Raw genomic sequence first — 19,513 nt, 5'->3', positions numbered from 1 at the left:
TGCTTTTTGTACTAGTTACTAGTTTTAAATGCCTCAAAGAATCTACCGGTTCTTCTATCTCCAAGCACTTTTAAAGGAAGGCGCTAAAGATGCCCTTCCTTTATGATTGGTTATTTGAATTAAGCAGTAGGCAGGCCACAATCTCCATAGTCTATTCAGAATTTAGCCATGTGGGAGAAATGAAGTGTGTTAGGTTGTGGAACGCTTTGCTTGTCTGTTGTTTTTTTAAGAAGGGGGAAAATGTGCTTCTTAGGAAAATTAAGGCTTGGCATTTCTATGGAAAGTCTGCTGTGCCAGCCACGGGACTTTCCAGTTCTCCCAGACAGAGGGTATTTAAGAGGAAGCTGAGAGCTGGAAAGTGATGCTCCTGGCATTTTATTTTACGTGGAAATAAAGCCTGCAACAAGTAAACATAGCAAATTCATATTTTAGCAGATGGGCAAATGTATTTGAAGAATTAATATGACCAAATGTGTGGCTGATTTGGATGTCATCCAGTTCTTATAAATTGCTGTGCAAAACTTACTAGCCAAGCTCCTTGTTCATCTTCAGCATAATGGAAATAGAAGCTTTTCCACCACCACCTCTCAGTTGAAAGATTATTCCGTGGCAGAGCGCACATATTCTTGCAGGTGAATATAAAGTGCTATGCAATCTAAAAATTCTGGGTGACTTGGATATCTTTGCTCTCAGAATGCTATAGTATATACTTTTTTAACTTAGCCAGAAAATTTTTTTTAGTCACCACTGAACTTTTAAGATTTAAAAAACAAACAAACAAACAAACAAACCACAAAATCTTCTCCTGCATTGAAACAAGAAGCCGTTCTGGAAGCCTCTTGCAAAATGTAATCTAAACAGAATCTTTGATTTGTTCATTTTTAATTGATTAATTGAATTCTTCTTGTTTCAATTTTAAAATTAATTTTTTTAAACTAAACAGAATGTTCATGTCTATATTTCTGTTCATTTTCCACTGAAATTACATTTTGTCACAAAGCAATTACCTGAGAAACAACCTTATCTTGGCTGTGATAGAAGATCATCCCTAAAGCTAGTGTTTTCTTATGTTAAGTTGTAGGTGAAAACTGGCAGCAAATGTTTGCAAATAGATGGTACCAGTTCATATATTTTGCTCCATTTCTCACACTTCTGCACTTATTCCCCTCCTTTATATTTACATACACATGATGAACTAGAAGAGAGAGTGTAAGCAAGTGAGACAGCTAGCAGCTATGTCTAAATCAACTCTATTTTTTGCGGTATTTTTGCAAAGACATGTACTGAGACTCCACACAAAGCAAACAGCAAAACCCTTGGGATGATATCTCAGGTCTTTAGACTGGTATCTGCAAGTAGGATAAAATAAAGAGTGCACAAATACATTGCTGCAAAAGTCAATGTTTACCTCGCAGGTTTTGATATGTTCCTGTTCCCACTCTGTCCTGACCTTATCCAGCTGCTCAATGTTCTGTTTGTACATGTTCTCTGTAAACACAGACACACATAATAGAAACCCAACAGTTAGGAAAAAAAATGAGACAGGCTTTCTCTTTTTCCTCCCATTAGGACTTTGCGGTGGTTCTTATACTTTAGGGCTGTGGTTTGCTAGAGTATCAAAAAAATATGTGAGCTTGAAACTGATGGGCTGCAAGGATATTTGGTTTTTTTCTTTGCAACTTCATACTAGAGTAAGGATTCTCTCTGCATGGTTTGCAGATCATCTGTAAACTTTACAGTGGGGATAATGCAAATCAGAGATGAAGAGCCTGGACTGTGCTTGGGCACTGAGCATCCTTAGGCTCCTTCCCTGCTGAGCCAGCCAGGTAAGCCATGTGGTTTAGCATAAACTTTTACATGAGCAGCAAGGGACAAGTCTGAACTCATGAACCTGCTCAGAAGTCTGCTGGCCTGTCCTTCTGACATAAACCGTGTTTCTGGCTGGAGAGTGCTGCCGTGCTCATGTACAGGGAACCTGGGGACTGTGTGTATCTGGTTTGGGCTGGCTGGGGATAATTTGAGTGTAATTCTTTTGTGCTTTCAAACTTGCTTCAAGAAGAGTTTTTCTCTTCTGGGTGAAGTCCCTAAAGGAGGTCTATAAATTCTTTAATGAAAGCAGGAGACTTGCGTTTCCACAGAGGAAAGTAAACGTAGATGACTATCAGGTTGACGTTCTTTAGAAGTTTCTTCATTAATCTTTGGGAAACCTGACTTCAAACAGAAATGGCCTGGATGATTTGGATGGTGCTCTATCAAAATCAGTGTACTGGTAGATCTTAGCTGAGAAAAATCTTAATTCCGTTGTAAATAGAGAATCACCTGCATCATTTGCTGCATCTCTGCATTGCTTGGCTTTGTTCTGACTCTGAAACAGGAAAAGAAACACCCCAAATTAATTTCTGACCATATATTTTGCTTCTGCCCCAGTTTTTTTGCTGCCTGCTCCCTTTCCCCTTCTAGGGGAAAAGCTCAAACTTGTGAACGTTTCATGGCTGTCCCATCTCTATGCACAGGTCTGTTGAAGAAGGGACCAGAATTTCACAGATGCAGCCCTAGGTCCACTGAGTTCAAGGGAAGTCTGGCATTTGCATCTTTTCTTTCAGACATCCGTGCCATAGGAGCTCAGTGCTAGCGTGATCCACTATGAAGCTTGTGTCTGCTGGCTGAGTTGTTTTTTTCTGCAGTGTTTGATGTGCTTTTCTAATAGATATTTATAAGCAGAAATAAATGGCATCTTCCAAGCTCTTCATGTAATACACAGATGAAAAGAATACAGCCTTTAAAATACTTTGCAAATGCCAGATTATTTCCCATAACAACTCAGAAGCCTAAAAGCAAAATTCACTCTAAGTAGAACTTTTCTTTTTTAAAAACCTGCAGCTTTTAATGATGCAAATACAGCTATTATTGACAGCTCTGTACTCCCAGGTCTTTCTGCACAGATGGTGATGACAGTACATTAATGCACAGCTCTAGACATCAGTGTAATACATTCTTCCATTCTGCCCTTCAAGACAAGGCTCAGGTAGGGGTTCTTATGACCATATTCCTCATTGCAGCTGGTTGGAAAATGTGTAGCAAGCTGAGAACATACGCTTCATTCTTATTTGCTTCCTGGCCCAAACTGTTTGCAAGTGCTGTGCAGAATTAAACAGCTGACATGTTTCATGTGAGATGCCTCTGTGCATTTCAAATGTGCTGGCATGTGTGTGGAAGCAATGGCAACGAAACACCCTGGGATCCTTCTGCATGAAAGGAGCTGGGTCAGGTTTTGATGCCACTGAAGTTTCTAAGTGTTTGGGCATAATTTCAGTAGGGCCAGGATTTCATCTCCCTCTTTGCTGCTGAGCTGGAGGGTTTTGTTCATCAAAGATTAGCGAATGCTGGAAATAAAACGTAAAGTTCTGATGCTGTTTTTAGTCTCCATCCCCCCGCTCCTTGAGATGATTTTTGATCCTTTTTGCTTACACTGCACTGATTTTTATCGAGCCAAAGGGAGTTCATTTATTTTGTTTTCTCCATCTGTTCCACTGTAAAATGTTCCCATTAAAAGTTAGTGAATTGTCAGCTACAAGTATCAAGACGATGCAATGAAGAACTGCAATGCCTTAATTTCCAATGATTTATTTTTGAGTTTGTAAATTTAGTTGAAAGTAAACTAACCATAAGGAGAAGAATGTTGAGGAAAAATATGCATTTTAATGTAAGATACTATGCCTACTAAATGTAAGTGACCAAAAGGCAACTCTAACTGCATGACATACTTCTGACTCATTTCTTTTTTACGAATAATTTCAGAGAAAAATCTCATTCAGCTTCCCTTCAGGATTCATGGAGCAATTAGATCATAGCCTGGGATAAATTAATTGGATAACTTAGTCCCTTCCCAGCCTTTTTAAAAACCTTTGGCCTATCACAGAACAAGATTGGGGTACCCAAAGAGTTTGTGAAGGAAGACCTCCTTGGAAAGGTGCTTTGTTTTAATTTTTATTCTAAGGGGTTAATTAGAAAAGAAAGCAGCCCCTGACATCCCACAGAATGGGTTGTTCAATTGTATTTTCTTGTACCTTGAAAAGGAAAAAAACCCACAGTTTTATCTCTAAATATCACTGTCATCTAAGGTACCTTTTCTGTTTGCTTTTGGTTGCCTGAAGCACTTGTCCGTTCAAAGAACTGCTCGGCCTCATCCGCTTCCTTGCACTTCTGCTCATAGGTCTTCTTTGACTGTATTGAAATGAAATCAAATGCGAGGGTTTGGGTTAGAGAACAAGCTAGGTTGTCTCCAGCATGATGGTCTAGCCATTTTATGTTTTGTAGTATGGGGGAGCAAATCAGTGCCCAGGTTTGGTCAACAGGAAAAATTCCCCATGATGCCACAAGGATATAGAAAAATAGGACTGAAAAATTGGGGTTAGGGGCTGGCAGCATAAATCAGCTCCTTTTCTTGCAACCCTGAAATGGTGTGGTTCATACAATTGCAGCCAGCTCCCCGCAGGGGTGGTCACGAATACACAGGCAGCTCTATTACTGTGGGTGCCTCGGGCGTCCGTCCAAGCTACAGTGTAGAGACAAAATTAGGAGCCCACATTCCCCGGGTGCCAGTGGGGATGGGTTGTTGTTTCTACAGTGTGACTTGGAGCATCAGGTGGATGAAGCCAGTGTGTTGCCTTGCCCATTGCTCCAAGCTGTGAGACAGAGCCAGCACCCCATAGGTAACAGTCTCGGTGTAATCTTCAGAAGCAAAAGAAATCCTTATTTGCACCAGAAGACCTCCCTGTATTGGAGGTTCACTTAGAACAACCAATTCTAAATGAAAATTGTTAGTACAGTTCCAGCTGTAGCACTGAGAGGTCTGCAACTAGTTTTCTTTAGAGGCAATCGCCCACTGGAAACCAAAACCAGCTGCCTGCAGTTCCTGTACCTGCAAGCTTTCCAGTTGGAGAGGTTTCCCCTTGTTTACAAGATCACCTCACTGTTTTTAAAATTGTATTTACACAGACTGAAAGATTACATTTGTTTGTGTAAGTATCCTTGCCTAGAAAGAATTAAATCCTGTTTGACCCTGGGGCGTTGTTCATTCCTCATTAACTTTCTGAGTATTTGTTTTGGAGAGCCTTCAGTGCGTGCAGCAGGGAAGATTAACTTCCTCCTCGTAGCTGGAACCGCATCCTCCCTCTCTTTCAAACACTCTCGCACACTCGCACATTCTTGACCTGTCTTTAAATATAGGTATTTGTGATAGAGATTTTACCCTGTCTCAAACAGGAGCCAGTCTGCATCGAGAAACCTGCACAAAACCTCCTTGCTTACCTCCATTGTTTTCTTATAATGGGACAATTTGCTCTTCTGCATACGCTCCATTGCAGACTCATACTGTAAGAAACACACAGAAGTAAGCATTTCTTCCTTTGGACTTCCTCTCCTTTTTAGTGGCAGGACTAGGAAAGCTGTTGTCAGGACCTTTCTATAAGCCACATGCCTCTGGGGACAATGACTTTGCTCTGCTTTTATAAATGATAGGTTTCTAAATGATACAAAGATGGCAGGTAAAAAAATAATCCAAGATAATTTGGCTTTGGTGGTTTCTATTAATACCAGAGGGGATGTAGATCTTCATTTTGTTCCTCCTTTTTTTTTTTTCCTTAAAGAGATTAAATAACATAACACCCAGTCACAGTGCCCATCAGTTCTGCCAGCAGAGTTCCTTTGCTGGTGCAAGAACTTGAACCCACATCTTTGCAGACCAAACCACTGTCTCACCAATGTTAGCAAGGGTAGTTGTCCATTTTATACACAAACATGTCCTGTGTAATTTATATTCCATTGCTTCTGGCAAATTTATGCTCAGTATGATTTGATTTCCGTACCGTCATCTGGTCAGCATTGGAAAAACCGTGCTGAATTCTCTTTTATGGCTTTAGTTGTGATATGCCCAGCCTTATGTGACAGTGAGATATGCTCCTACTTGGCAGGGTGTGGGTTTCTTCACTGGCACTTTTGGTCCTTGGATCTTTGTATTTTGCTCAAGCAAAACTCTGGGGCTACCCAGAGGCTTGCTCCACGTTGGGCTAAATAGCACAGTCCTGAGAGCAGCTACAGTGAAACACAAATCACAGCATTTTGGGAGGTTACCAAAAATGCTGACACTGTCTAGCATGTCTAATGTTAACTTCCTCACAGCCACATGCTGAACAGAGAAAAAAAGCTTGCCTGAGACTCAAAAGCAGTTTTTCCCTTTTTTCCAGGCCCCTCTAACTATTTTCAGTCAAGTTACAGGCTTATTGTTTTCAACAGGAGAGAGAACCTCTCTCTTTGCAAATCCTAGCGGCAAAGTGTGTGTATGGGGAGATGCGGTGCTGATGAACTAGGTGCACACTGTGTGTCTTTATATGCCTTATTTGTTTCATCAGGTCACTGTGGAACTCAAACCTCAGTAGCAGCATTGGTTTTACCTACTTTCATATTATGAGTTCTTTGCTATTCCAAGTTCCTGTGTGTCAGGGTTGTAAACACAAGATTTTTGTGGCATTGGATACTGGTTATATGCATTTTCATTTGTTTAAAATTAGCAAAGAACTGCATGTTTTATTTTGCTCCTCCATCAATCAGTGCTTTCAGTGTTAGTTGCCTGTCCCATTTTTGTCTTCAACCCCATGGAACCAGAGGAGGTATAAGAATGACCACTGTTGTCTCTATTGAGAGCTACTTTTACAGTGGACTTAGAGATTGGTAATATCATAGGGGATGAAGTGGCCTTAAACATCCTCAAATTTTTATTATACGACATCAACTAGATGCTATTTATTCCATGTGTTTGTAATTCAGCATATATTGGTGTTGCATTCAGCATGATATTCATTTGCTTTTATGTTTTTAAATGTTTGTGTTATCCCTTTGTTTTAGTGCATGTTGGAGCGTCACGCAGGATCATACCAAGGAAACCCAATTAGCGAGGGTACAAAAAGAGAAAAGGACAGATTACATTCTGACAGGAGTAATAATAGTATCTGCAGTTACACTGGAGACAGTAAAAGTCACTAAAGGCTGTGTCTCCTGAGTTCAGAGCACTACCTTATTCCCAGCTGGGATCAGAAAGAGTTTTTCTTCCACAGTCTAGTATATAGAGTGAACAGGGCACATGGGGCATGTTTGATCATATTTTGCAGTATTCACAGCCTGTGGCTGGAGAGACAGGTCATCAGCATGGATCATTGACCCAATCTATTTCAACATTTCTCTAGTTCCTCACCTTCTTTCTTTGTTCCTTCTGTCTTTCTCGGAACTCCTCTATTCCTTTCAGTTCATCCTTCAGCATTACTGCCAGCTGGATATGAGAGTTTCCAACACTTTCGATTTCTAAAGCAAATCAAAATTTATGTACAGTCAGTGGAAAGGTCCTTTAACTGTGAAGTCACATTTTTCAGGAGATATTTCTGGGATGTGGCTGCCGTGACTTGTCATGAGCAGGGCAGCCTTAAAAAAAGGCCTCCCTATGTTTCTGCATGTGCTGACATTGCCAAGGGTTCACACAACCCGAATAGGGTTTATTGCAGGTCCTCCCAGTGCCTGCAAAACACACGGGCAAGACTCCTCACTGCAGAGTTGGAGCACCCACTCAGGGCAGCCTTGGCAAGCATGGAGCTGGCTGCATCTCTTCATAGCACCATTTACCCCAGCCACCCCCCTTTCCTTCTGGGGCTGGAGGTCAGATGTTGTGGTACAGAGGGAGGGAAGGAGCTCTGACCTCCATCATCACCTCCTGTCTCTGCTTTCCCTCCACTATGCTGCTGGATTGTCACTGCTCTTGGGACCTGCCCGCCAGTTGTGTCCAGCCTTGCACAAATATCATTAGATGAGGTTACAAGCTGAGTATTTCCAAGGGTCAGCAAAGATGGATTGAATTTCAGAGCACCTGGCCAATGCTGTTTGAAGTGGCTGGTAACTTCTCTGCATTTGTTGGCTTTGGTGCCTCTGAAATGGAACCCCACATTTTCTAGAAATGTTGAGCTCCCCTACCCAGGCTCTAAAAATACCTTAATTCACCAGCTGCTTTTCAAAAGAATGTTTTTATCTAAACTGCAGGCGCCAGGTACTCTGTCCTGTTGGCTATGATGGTGTTGCCTTTTCTGTGCGTGGAAGGTTTTCGTTCAGCCTTGGGCACATTTAGAAATCATGCTGTTTTAATGTCAGTGGTTTGCAGAAGAGGGAACAGAGCTGATATTTTGTGACTTGACTGAGACAAAACTCACTTGAGGAACATGCTATTTTCTTTGCCACCGGAGAGCGGATTGAGTGCCCAGCCTTGGAGGACTCCCAGTGAGTGTCCTTTCCCTCTACTCTCCACACTACAGACTGGGATAGAAAAGTTGGAAATAGAAGGGGGAAGAGGAAGAAGGGCCCCAGGGGGAATAAATACATTCTGTGCCTGTCTTACCCAAGTCAGAAAGGAAGATGTATATACTTACGTTGCTTGAGCCTCTCAAATGCTGCCTTCAGTGTGCTGTGAGGCAGAAACAAGAGCACTTTATTAGTATAGGCTTCTAAAGATGGGTTGTGAATCTAGAGTAAAAACTTTTCCTTCAAGTCTCAAAGATCCACAGAGAGGTAAAATTCTTGATAGTCTTGTAATAAAAGTTGACCATGCTAACAAGCACAAAAGCATCAATCTGTTACCATTAGGAAATGCAATAAAATGCTCCATGAAGCAAGGCATTGCTCTTATTCCTTATGTGCACCCTCTTTTTTAATCTCACTGTATTTGTGACTGTGAATGATAACAGCCATTTCTCTATTCTTGCACCTTGCCAATGGATCTAAGTTAACCGAATGAAGTAAAGACAGTCCAGGGAAATTGGGTTTTGGAGCACTAGTCTGAAAGGTAGAGTGAAACCAGGTCCACACTGTGTACTGAATGCAGCACCAGCAAATTTTTCCTCCTCAGTCACCCTTGAAGCTAGAGCAGCTCTGCTGTGCAGCATCCTCCATACTATGTTTTCCGAGCACCCCCGTGTGGTACAGCTCACTCTCCTTTAAAAGACTCACAGTGCAGAGAGCCTACAGAGGCTTTGAAACCCTGATGCTCCCCAGAGGCACAGCACGAATAAACCGAATAAACCTTGCTGTGAAATCAGGCCTCAATTCTGGGCTGTGAAGTACAGCATGGAGATGAGCAAAAAAAGATGTTCTGCTGCTCGCCTGGATGAACCTACATGACTACGTGGTCCTACAATGTGGAGTTGGAGAAGGGCACAAAAGGGTAATGATAGATTGCCTGGTGTCCTGTTTTTTTGGCAAGCCAGAGTTCATTTCAAGAAAGTACCAGAGATATCAGTGTAGAAGTGATGGGAGAGTCTGTAAAAGGCATTTTCAACTTAATAATTTCCACTAGCTCCAAGTTTGCAGGCTGGCAGGGCATTTAAATCAGGGCTGTGGAGTGATTTGAAGGTTTTTCAGATTTAGAAATCATCTCTTCAAGACCTGGAATGTGTTGTTCCCTGAAGGAAACAGTTCTGGGAACTCCATGGAGCCCTGGTCTACCCCAGGTGGGAGCTCCAGGGAAAAGCCTGTTAATGAAGACCCTAAAGCCTCCCTGGCTGAAGCCTGGCTACTAGGAGAGCCCAGAAGAGGATGCCTATCACTTTCCAGCCATGTGCGACTGCAGATGGGTTGGGAAATCCTGTATCTCTTGGGCCGTTTCAAGAATCTTAAGAGACACATGAAGAATCCTAAATGCCCTGTGTTAATTTAGGCTGGACATCTGTTTCCTAATCAAAACTTGCTCTCCCGGTAGCAAGGTTGCCTTGCCAGGCATAAGAAAAATGCACAGGCAAGGGGAAAGGCTGGGCCTGTCCTCAGCATTAACTGCTTTGCAATTCACTTCCAAATCTAAATTTGTAGAAATATATGGAAAAGACTTTCAGCCAGAAGAGATGAGTATTGAGCTAACTGTTTGATTCTTCAGCTTTCAAATAGATTTGTTGTGGTGAATCTCCTGGGATGAGTCAGGGAAAACATGCTAGATTGAGTCTTTTTCAGTATTGTCTTAATAATATTTTAACATTTTGAAGGTTCATTTTGCAAAAAATGAGTCAGGTGTGAAATTTTGTTAGAAACTAAATTTTTACAACACAAAGGAAACAAACTGTATTCTTTCCAGCTAAGTTAATCAAAAGCTTGAAATTAAAAGACAAGCAGAGATAGCTTTTTTTTTTTTTTCACCTAAAAGCTCTAATGGATTATTTTGAGAAATTAAATATATACAAGGAATTGAATTTGCTTTTTTGGTGTGGATTTTCCAATAGGAGGTAGGGAATGTGCTAAGAACTTCATGCGTGAAATAAGTAAATACTGGAATTTTAAAAATAGAACACACTTGCAAACTGCACATACTGTGTGCATGCTGTGTTGATCTATTGTTCCCAGAGATTTTTTTCCTTTGCTTTTGGTGATTCAGGTTATGCAAAGGCTGGCAAGATTGCTCTAGTGGATACTGAAAAATAGAGCTTTCTCAGTACATATCAAGGACAAAAGCAATTTGCTGCCAGGCATCTGAGCTACCAGAGTTCATGATCATAAGCCATACATGAAGCCTTTTTCCTTTTTGCTGACTCTCTGTAAGAACAAGTGTGTCTTCTGGTATAATAATGCATCTAGCTATGACCTGGAGAGAAACCATTTTGCTCCCTGCATGCTCTCTAATGGCCTTTTCAGAAAGCTCTGGCATTTTGCTGCTTGTATGAAAGATTTGCCCAGCCAGTTCCCTAGCTGCTGACTGGGGCAAGGACACAGTCCATAAGTATATTAAAATAAACTTAAGCCATTTCCTTCCTTATTTTTATAATTATTTTCTAAAATCAGTGAATCAAATCCCTCATCCTTATGGGGCTTAAGGGAGTAGCAAATATACCATTGTGCCAACCTATCTGTGGGAGAGAATAAATAAATCAAATTTTGACCCAGGGTTCAATCAGGTATTCCTTTATGACTTCTGAGCTGTGGGGATGTGCTGGCTGCAGCAGCAGCTCTATAAATTAGCTCCTCATTGCTGTTAGATGCTCTGTTTATATTGGTGAAATACATAATATCAGTGCTTTTGAGGTTTTAATGGAAGCAGCTCATGTAGCCAACACACAAGTGAGTTTTAATTTTATCTGTGCCATTTTGTATGTACAGTACCTATTATCTACTACTTCTGGATGGGTTTGACTTGCTAATAGGATTGATAAGGGCTTTATTCTGAAGTATCCAAAGTGAGGATGTCGCACTCTCATGGACACTTTAAATGAATGTTTTAGCCTCTCAGTATATCACGCTGCTTAGCATTGCAGTAGCAATTGATTTTGTTTGTTTATTCTGTGACCAAATTAGAAAACCTGGAGTTGAAAATAATTCAAGTCAAACTGAAAATTTGTGATTTGCCTCTTTCCTCTTTTGTTTTGTTTTTGGTTTTTGGTTTTTGTTTTTTTTTAATTGCTTGCTTCTGCCATTTCCATGTAAATTCTGGAAGACTGTTAAACCGCTCCAGCTGAAGGCAGAGCACCAACCTTCCCTTTGGACATCCCTACGGGGAGCCTCCTGCAGATGTCCCACTGAAAATAGGGCTGGACACAAATTTACTGTGCATGTTTCTTACATGCCTCCTCCTTGGGCATTTAAAGATTGGTTTTGTCAAAATGAATTTCTGGCGGAAACAAGATTGGCTCTGAATCCGAAATAGCCGGGGATAGAACCCGTGCAACAGCCTCTCTGCAGCAACTTCTGGTGATTTTTGCCATCTAGTGGCTAAAATATGCTTACCGTTTTCTGCACTACCGGCCCTGGCTGCTGCCCTTCATTTGGTGGAGTCTCCTGCTACTCGAGTACAGAGGAATTGAGCTGCTCTTGTAAAATATGCACGTTTCAGTGTTTGTTTTTTTCAGGTGGAGGGGGGAGGAGAATAGCAGAACTTTTAGAGGAACAGGGGAGCCAAGGGGAGAAGCTCAATACAATAAAGCTCACCCATTATTTAGCATTCTTGCTCTGTAGATTGCAAAATACTTTCCAAAGTGAATTTATCCAAATTCACCCAGCACACCACAGCTGGAAAGGTTACCCTGCCTTTAGGGCACTGACGACTAGTCCCTATGGCTCTTTTTTAGCAGGATAAACATTTACAGAATGCATAGTTTGAGAGTTTGGCTTGATTTTTCTCCCAGCAGAACCTGTCCCCTGCTTTCAAGGCAGAAAATACATCCTATATTTGAGCAGAGATACCTTGTTTGCCACTCACCCACTATTGCCATACATGTATGAGGAGTAGTGGGGAACAGCTGCAACTGTTCCTAAATCCATTTTACTCACTGTGCAAAATTATCTCATGATTGATTCAGCAGGGGGACTCGATTGGAACAGTGGGGCATGATAACACTTCAAAGTGAACTTTCCTAGCTACTCTCTGTCTTTGCTCTTTCTCTCTCTTAATTTTTGGACCTTGTTTTTGCTAGAGAACTGGGCTGTTGCTGGAGAGCAGGCTGTGCTAGGCAATCCTGTGTGACACGAGGACCACCAGAAAATGTGCTGTGGATAGGGCTCTGGTACCTTCTGCTTCACTGCTGAATTTTATAGCACCATAAATGTAATTAGCAGAGCTGTATCAGTGCTATCAGTGGCAGTACTTATGCCACAGTTGCACCACGTGCTGCTTTTTTTTTTTTTTTTTTTTCAACATTAGGCTTGACAGTTAGGTCATTTTTTCAGTACTTTGCCTTTAGAGACCAGTTTAACTGACTAATTCAGAGAGTCCCTTTACATCTCATACACAGGAAGGTAAAACAGGCTCTTCTAACCGGAAAACCACAGCTCTTTTTAAATTTTCTTTCCTTCTACCTTTGCTTGGTGAATAGAAGTGAAAACACCCCACCTTCCTTTCTGGTAGGTTTCCATTTTAACATCAATATGATATACAACGTTCTGTTCTTATTGTAATTTTTTTAAACTATCCTTTCTGAAATTGAGAGAAGTCTCTGTCAGATGAACTCTACAGACCACTTTGCAGCAGTCCTATTCACTCTCTGCCTCCAGTAGCTTAGATCCTGGTAACATGGTTATGAAACCAACCCAATGCCAGTCTCCTCTGGGGCCAGAGAAAGACATCTGTCTTTTCTCCTGCACACAGGGAAGATGAAATGTGGTTTTACCAATATTTCTTTCTGTGAAGCCCAGCGGTGGTAGCAAAGTGTGGGGAAACTAGTTCAGAAACTTCTGGTCTCAAATAATTTGCACCTGGGACTCTGGCTGCATTGCAAAAAAGAAAAAGAGGAGGTGTTGTGCTCTTTTAAGAGAGGTAGCAAAGTCACTACTAAGTCTGAGGCCAGGCACATTTCGTGTGAGAATAGTGTTTGATGTTGCTTAGTGGGGATGTGGTGAAAATATCAAAGACTTAATTTTGCCAGGATGTTTTCTTCTTGTTTTCAGAGGAGCTATAAACAGACAGGCAAAACCATTCAGTGCAACTGGAAAGATTTCTGTACAGGTCCGAACTGTGGTGTGATGTCAAAGCCACCCATGGTGGATAAAAGGCACGAGCAGCACCCTTTCTCTGGCCAGCGGCGTCCACGTTTCTGTCTGTCTATAAATTTGCAATAGCAAGGCACTAGCTAGCATGGGTAGTCATGTCAGCTGTTACGGGAGGCTGCACTGTGCAGCAGGCTGGGCTTAGTGTCAGGTTGGGTGTAGCATATCTTTCATGAAAGCAGCAATAAATGCAGAGGGTTCCTCTAGTGCTGTGGTGTGTCTGCATATGTGTTTTGCTTCTGTTGCTTGGATATATTCATATACGTCTAAGAAGCAGAAACAGCCCCAAACTGAATGAGAAGTGGGGTCTATCATCCCTCCCAGGGTTAGTTACTGAATGCACAGACATATCACCCCAGACTTTGCTGGGGCAGGGGAGCAGAGAGGATGGCACTTCTGTGTACCTTCTCTTCCCTGTAAATCTGTGCCCATAAACTACAAATGAGACCCCTTGTGACTCCAGAATGATCTATGCCATTCAAATCAAAGGATAAAACAAATTTTGCACCTTTAACATAAAACTGAATTTCCTCATGTCTCTTGGAATGAGAGCAGCACTGCTCAGAAATGCTTGTTCTCATCACCAGAGAGCTTATCTCGACTGGATTTAACAAGGACTGAGCAGAGGCTTAGGCCTTTCAGAGTGTGTGCTTGGGTCCATTTTCACAGAGTCCTGAAAGTTCAAAGTACAAGTGTATAAGCTCTGTGTGGGTTCAGAACATTTGAATGGACAATAAGTAACCATGGAAGGATGTGACCTTCCAAAATGACTTTTAGCCTCAATTCAAAAATGCCTGCTTTGTGTGAATAATACAGAGGATTCTGTATATTAAGTGACGGAAACCCTATATTTATATACAGGAAGCAGCAATTGACATTTTGTTACAGATGCCCTCACCTCACACTCCCTGAAATATTCTATTTCAGGCATTGCAGTGAAGGGCAGAGCAGACATGGGCTTAAAGGAACTACCCTTTCCTGAGGTCTGAAAGAGATGGTAGTGGAAAAGAGGGAAACCAAATAGTAGGAAATCATATACATGAGAAGAGACAAGTAGAGCAAATGACAAAAATAGCTGTTGTCAGACTAGGCAGAATTTAACCAGCTATTGCATGTTTACATCAGTTATTTTACAAAAGAGCAGAGTTCCCAGAGGCTCTATTTCAGCTGAAGCTGAAGCTGTATCTGAAAACTGGGCTCTGTAGTATATTCTGTTTTCATGTTTTTTCTGCTGAAGAGTTGCCCAAAGCTAGTGCATGGATATTCCCTGACACCTTGCAGCCTGAAAAGTGTTTCTTCTCAAAGGCATGAGCTCTGCTGAGAATCACCTGTAGTGCATCGAGACATCATTACTGTGTGCACTACCAGCAAACACTTGCCAGCTTGATCTCAGTTTGTAATTCAGCTGAAAATCCCCAGTTTCTGTACATCCTCTCCCATGTGTGCAACACAGAATATGGAGTACCGCAGTTTAAACTTTGTAACATGTAGTTCCCTCTCCCCTGCTGAATACTGGTGTAACCTGGCATTTGCCAAGAATACATGGCTGTAGCTTTGTAATCATATTTTTCATAATTTCTTTTATGATTATAGACTATAAAATTGTGGTTCAGATTTTTTTTTTAAATAAAAAATTGGGATAACAGGGCTTCAAAATTAGTGTAAGGTAGGAATGAAGACATTTTAAAAATACACTTTAGCTCAGAGCTCCGTTTCTGTGCAGCATCCATCCTTCCACCCTGATTGCTGCGATCCTGGTGCTTTGCCCACTCCTCAAGGGCTGCCCTGCCCTCTCCTAGGTCTGACCCACTCGAGAGGTACATTTGCAACTGAAATTCTTTGATGCTCCCTTCCAATACCTCTTCTCTTCCCAGGGCTTTCACTAAGACTCCCTAGCCGCCCACATTCCCAGGCATAGCCTGCATCCATGACTCTGCTGGCACTTCCAGGTGCTTAGACTGAAGGAAGCAGCCAGCCTTTTCCACAGTTCTGGTGGTGTTATGGTCCTGAGTGTAAGAACCAGAACAGGCAGTGGGCCTGTGCCTCACCAGTGCAGAGGTGCATTGAGGAGCCTTGCTGTGAGGAAGCTAACTTGCCTTTGTCATTTATGTCTGATCTAACACGGCAAGTGTGGTGGACTAAATATCAACAAAGAAAAAGACACTTCTGCACTTAACGTGGAAGTACATGGCTTTACCTTAAGTCTCAGTGGATGCTAAAATGTTTCTGATTAAAAAACTCCATTGGGGCCTATTGCATACGAAGCTGCTGCTGGTGTAGCAGTCCCTGAACTACAGAATGCTAAGGCTAGAAGATTACTTAGGAAAAATATCCTCATATGCTTATCCTGTTCTACTCTTCCCTTGGGACCTGGTGTTGGGAACAGAATATTAGGCTAAAGCCTAATTAGGTCTGAGCCTGTGTGACCCTTCTTGCAGTCTTGCACTTAGATTCAAGTGTGCACATCCTTCTGTACATTAGAATGAACTTGCCAAGGCCTATAGCAACTGCTAAGTTAGATCTGTGTCATGTGCTGGAAAGAGGATATCTCCCTTCCCTATAGGAAGTAGTTTCTACCAGCTGCAGTGCTAGAGGCAAGGGCAAACAGCCAGAATGCCTAAATTTGCTTGAATCAGGCTGGATTATTGAATGATCGTGTCCTTTGGCTGTTAGGCAGCACTTACAGGGAACTTTTATTTCTTAAGCTGGAAGCTGGACTGTTTGTTTGCTATGCCCATGGTAACCAGCACTGGCTTCCTTTAAAAACTCTGTCTTTGCTATTAAAAAAAAAAAAAAAAAAAGGTGCTTGCAGCACATCTCCCTCATTGCTGGATGTCTGCCTCTCTGATTTCAGTTTTGTTAGAAATTTTTCTACAGCTGTAGGCTCACTACAGCAATTTCAGATACTGTTTTGAAAAAGAACAGTGAGGACCCCACTGTAGTCAGTCACACCTCCAGTAGCTGTGCTAAAAGCCTGTCCCCTGCTAGCTCTCAGGTCAAAACGTTTTCTCACATTTCTGGTGCTAAGGAGTCTGTGGGTGGAGACACAACATTGTTGTCTTTTCCCAGGCCACAATGCTATGTTGGTGTTGATAATCAGGAGTGAAGTGTCCTAGTACAGTCTTGGCTTGTAGTTGTCTCTGCCAGGGGTGCGCAGGGCCGGGCCCCCAGGGGTCAGCTCTCCATCAGAGGAGCTGTGACCATGCTGAGGGAACAAGCACTGGGACAGCATAGGGGATGGAAACCTGATAGCTGCTGTCACCTAGATTTTTCTCAAAGCAATGGAAAGTGGTCCCAGAGTTGCTGTTACTTTTCAGTGAGCCTTCCGTACTGTCTTTCTTTCAAGTCAGCAGCGTATTTCTTCATCTGCGTCTTTCAGTAAATACAAATGGGCAGTTGAATCTATTTATACATTTAGCTGAGTTCAGCAATTTGCTCCAGCTGAAGCAAAAGTTTGAGAGAGAAAGGAAGAGCCTGAAAAAATGTTTAAACTGTTCTTTTCCTTGATTTGAAACTAAAGGCTTTTAAAATATGGGGAAGGCTTGGGAGACAACTGTTTTCTACAGCGATGGCCACTACCTGATACAATGTGCCATAGAGTTCTCCAGGCTTCTCCTTGTTGCTTATATTTACTTAACTGTACTTATTCTCTTCACCTTGTTTTGTGCCAGTCCTGACTGTGCTGAAGTAACAACCACTGCTTAATTTTTCCCTTGGGCAGACCCTCTTCTCTGCCAGTACAGGGAGAAACAGAAAGGGTTGTTTTTTTTTCCTCTACATTTTTTAACCTCCAAGGATTTGAGATGAGAAGAGCCGGGTGGCTGTCAGGAACTGTGTTTCTGGAGCTGGAAAGAGCTGTTGACACTGGTAATGTGAGGACATAAGCACAAGGCCCTGCTGGGCTGCCCATCGCAGGTAGCGGTGCCGCTGCCTCCAGTTCGGCAGCCTTGGCGTTGGCTGCAGCGTGGGTTTGCCACAGGTGCTTTGCCAGCATGCCCCGGCATGGGGCATGGGGCCTGCTGCTCGCTCCGCCTTTGTGCCGCTTCTCTCCTGCTCTGCTTTCCATAGCAGCTACAGAGCATCGCTTTGACCTGGTGGAGCAATGGGAGGTCTTTGCAGACAATTCGTAGTTTCAGGAGGCGTGCTAAACAGAAGTAATTGGCCTTGCAGTTGTTTCTCTTAAGGTCTTCTGGGTATTTTCTGATACTGGAAGTTTTTGGGTGGTTATTGCAGACTGATTTTCTATGTTCTTTTTATCAACATTTTTGAAAGGGTACCAGGTACCTTCCTGATATTGAGAACTACTGGAGCGTGAAATAATTTCCCAGGAGAAGTGACAGAAGGCCTTAGTATCTGAGATGTTTAAAAGATGACTGAATTTAAAACTAGAGGATAGTAATTTTACATTAGCAAGAAAATTAATGAGTGATCTAAAATTAGTAATTCCTGCTCCTCTGCAATACACAGCATGGCACAGAGAGTTCTGTGAAATGGTCTGCAAAAAAAAAAATAGAAGCTACTTTTTTTCCTAGTATTTGTCAAATGCAAGTTTTAGGTACAGATACCTGCACAACACCTTCATTAGACTTTATTTGAGAAATACTGCTACCCAAAGCTGCATTTAAAGATGTGAACTGCCCTCTTCAGCCTGTCAAGTACTTGTAATGCTATTGGAACTCAGTACGCTAGTCAATAATAGGGAGCCCTATAAAAAGCAAGCACTTGGAATAATGCAGGGGGATAGTTCTGCCATAGTCCTTTCAAGCTTTTCTTATTACAGGTGGTACACAGGTTTCCTCCCTCCTGTCTCACTGAAGGACTGACCTTAGGAGCAGAACTGCTGTCAGCAATAAATGTCATATTAACAAGCAGAAACTTCACACCAAGTCAAAAATGTTAAGGCATTAAAACCAAGTATTTCATTTTCATGAGTTGTTCCAACCCTGAATAGACCCTGAATAGTTTCCTCTGGTTTTAAAGGGTTCGCTCTGGACAAATGCCCTTCACTGCCTGTCTGTGTAACTCCAGAGAATGCTGAGTGACAGAAAAAAAAGTTGCCTCTCTCTGCTTCAGTACAGATACAGTGAGACATTTGCTCTGATAAAAATACCAGTGCAAAGCTGGTCGCTACCCAGACAAGGCGTGGGTTTATGGAAACAGTAAATCAGCTCTGCAGCATGTTTTGTTGGTATATTCAGCCTTCTCTCTATGCCAAGCTATAAAATTGCTGGATCAAAGTGAAGCTGGGCCTCAGTCCAAACTTCCTCCGACTTGTGGGGAACTTGGATCCATACCCCAACTCTGGGACTTGGCTCTGCCTCTAAATCAAACTCTTATAATCTCTTAGGAAAAGTCAGACCCATGAATTATCCACTAAGTCACAGAAGGGCAGCCAACGCTGTCTGTTTCTGCACACGTTTGCTCTGTCTGCCCTGCATTGCCAGTAAAGACATTTAGGTGGAGCCTTTTGTTAAACCTGGAACACTGATCATCGCCTTTAGTTCAGGAAGAAGACATTCATACTTAATCTGCTATTTTAATTTCAAAAGAATTTTTCTCCTCCTTCCTTTCTCTGTTTAGGTCTGTAAATTGAGACACCAGCAAGGTAGAAGCCATCTCCCACAGCCTTTGCTAGGAACCTTGCTATAAGTTACCGGATGGCTCAGGGGCAAGGGATGGATGGAGCACTATAAGACGAGAGGTTTGCACGTTCTCTGGAGTGAATCTCAGTGCTTTCCACACTACCAGGCACTTGGGTTGGTGCAACAGTTTCCCTGTCAGCCTGGATGTGCTTCCACCAAATCGATAGCAAGTGCTACGGGTGACTGCCTGGCACTTGCACGCCATGATGGTGCAAGGGTTTGAGGTCAAGTTTTCCCATAAAATATGAACAGGAAACCATGCTCACACTGAGAGCAATAAATCAATGTAAAAAGGAGACTGCAATTAAGAAATGAGATAT

At 42.2% G+C, this 19,513-nt stretch overlaps 1 protein-coding gene across 2 annotated transcripts in view; it reads right to left on the bottom strand.

The window, feature by feature from the left end:
• PSTPIP1 (proline-serine-threonine phosphatase interacting protein 1) overlaps positions 1-19,513 on the bottom strand; it is a 57,847-nt gene that overhangs the window by 13,289 nt on the left and 25,045 nt on the right. For both annotated transcript variants that reach the window (XM_032990530.2, XM_009964972.3), the window contains exons 4-9: positions 8,466-8,500; positions 7,250-7,356; positions 5,311-5,373; positions 4,126-4,224; positions 2,320-2,365; positions 1,409-1,488 (exon numbers count right to left, since the gene is read on the bottom strand). In XM_032990530.2, the coding sequence (XP_032846421.1) occupies positions 1,409-1,488; positions 2,320-2,365; positions 4,126-4,224; positions 5,311-5,373; positions 7,250-7,356; positions 8,466-8,500 (430 nt within the window). The remainder of the gene's footprint in view (positions 1-1,408; positions 1,489-2,319; positions 2,366-4,125; positions 4,225-5,310; positions 5,374-7,249; positions 7,357-8,465; positions 8,501-19,513) is intronic.

This window comes from Tyto alba, unplaced genomic scaffold, assembly GCF_018691265.1.
Source record: "Tyto alba isolate M040663 unplaced genomic scaffold, T.alba_DEE_v4.0 Super-Scaffold_41, whole genome shotgun sequence".
NCBI classification, from domain to species: Eukaryota; Metazoa; Chordata; class Aves; order Strigiformes; family Tytonidae; genus Tyto; species Tyto alba.
Note: the sequence above shows the minus strand (reverse complement) of the source record. Positions and strands in the feature narration are given on the sequence as shown.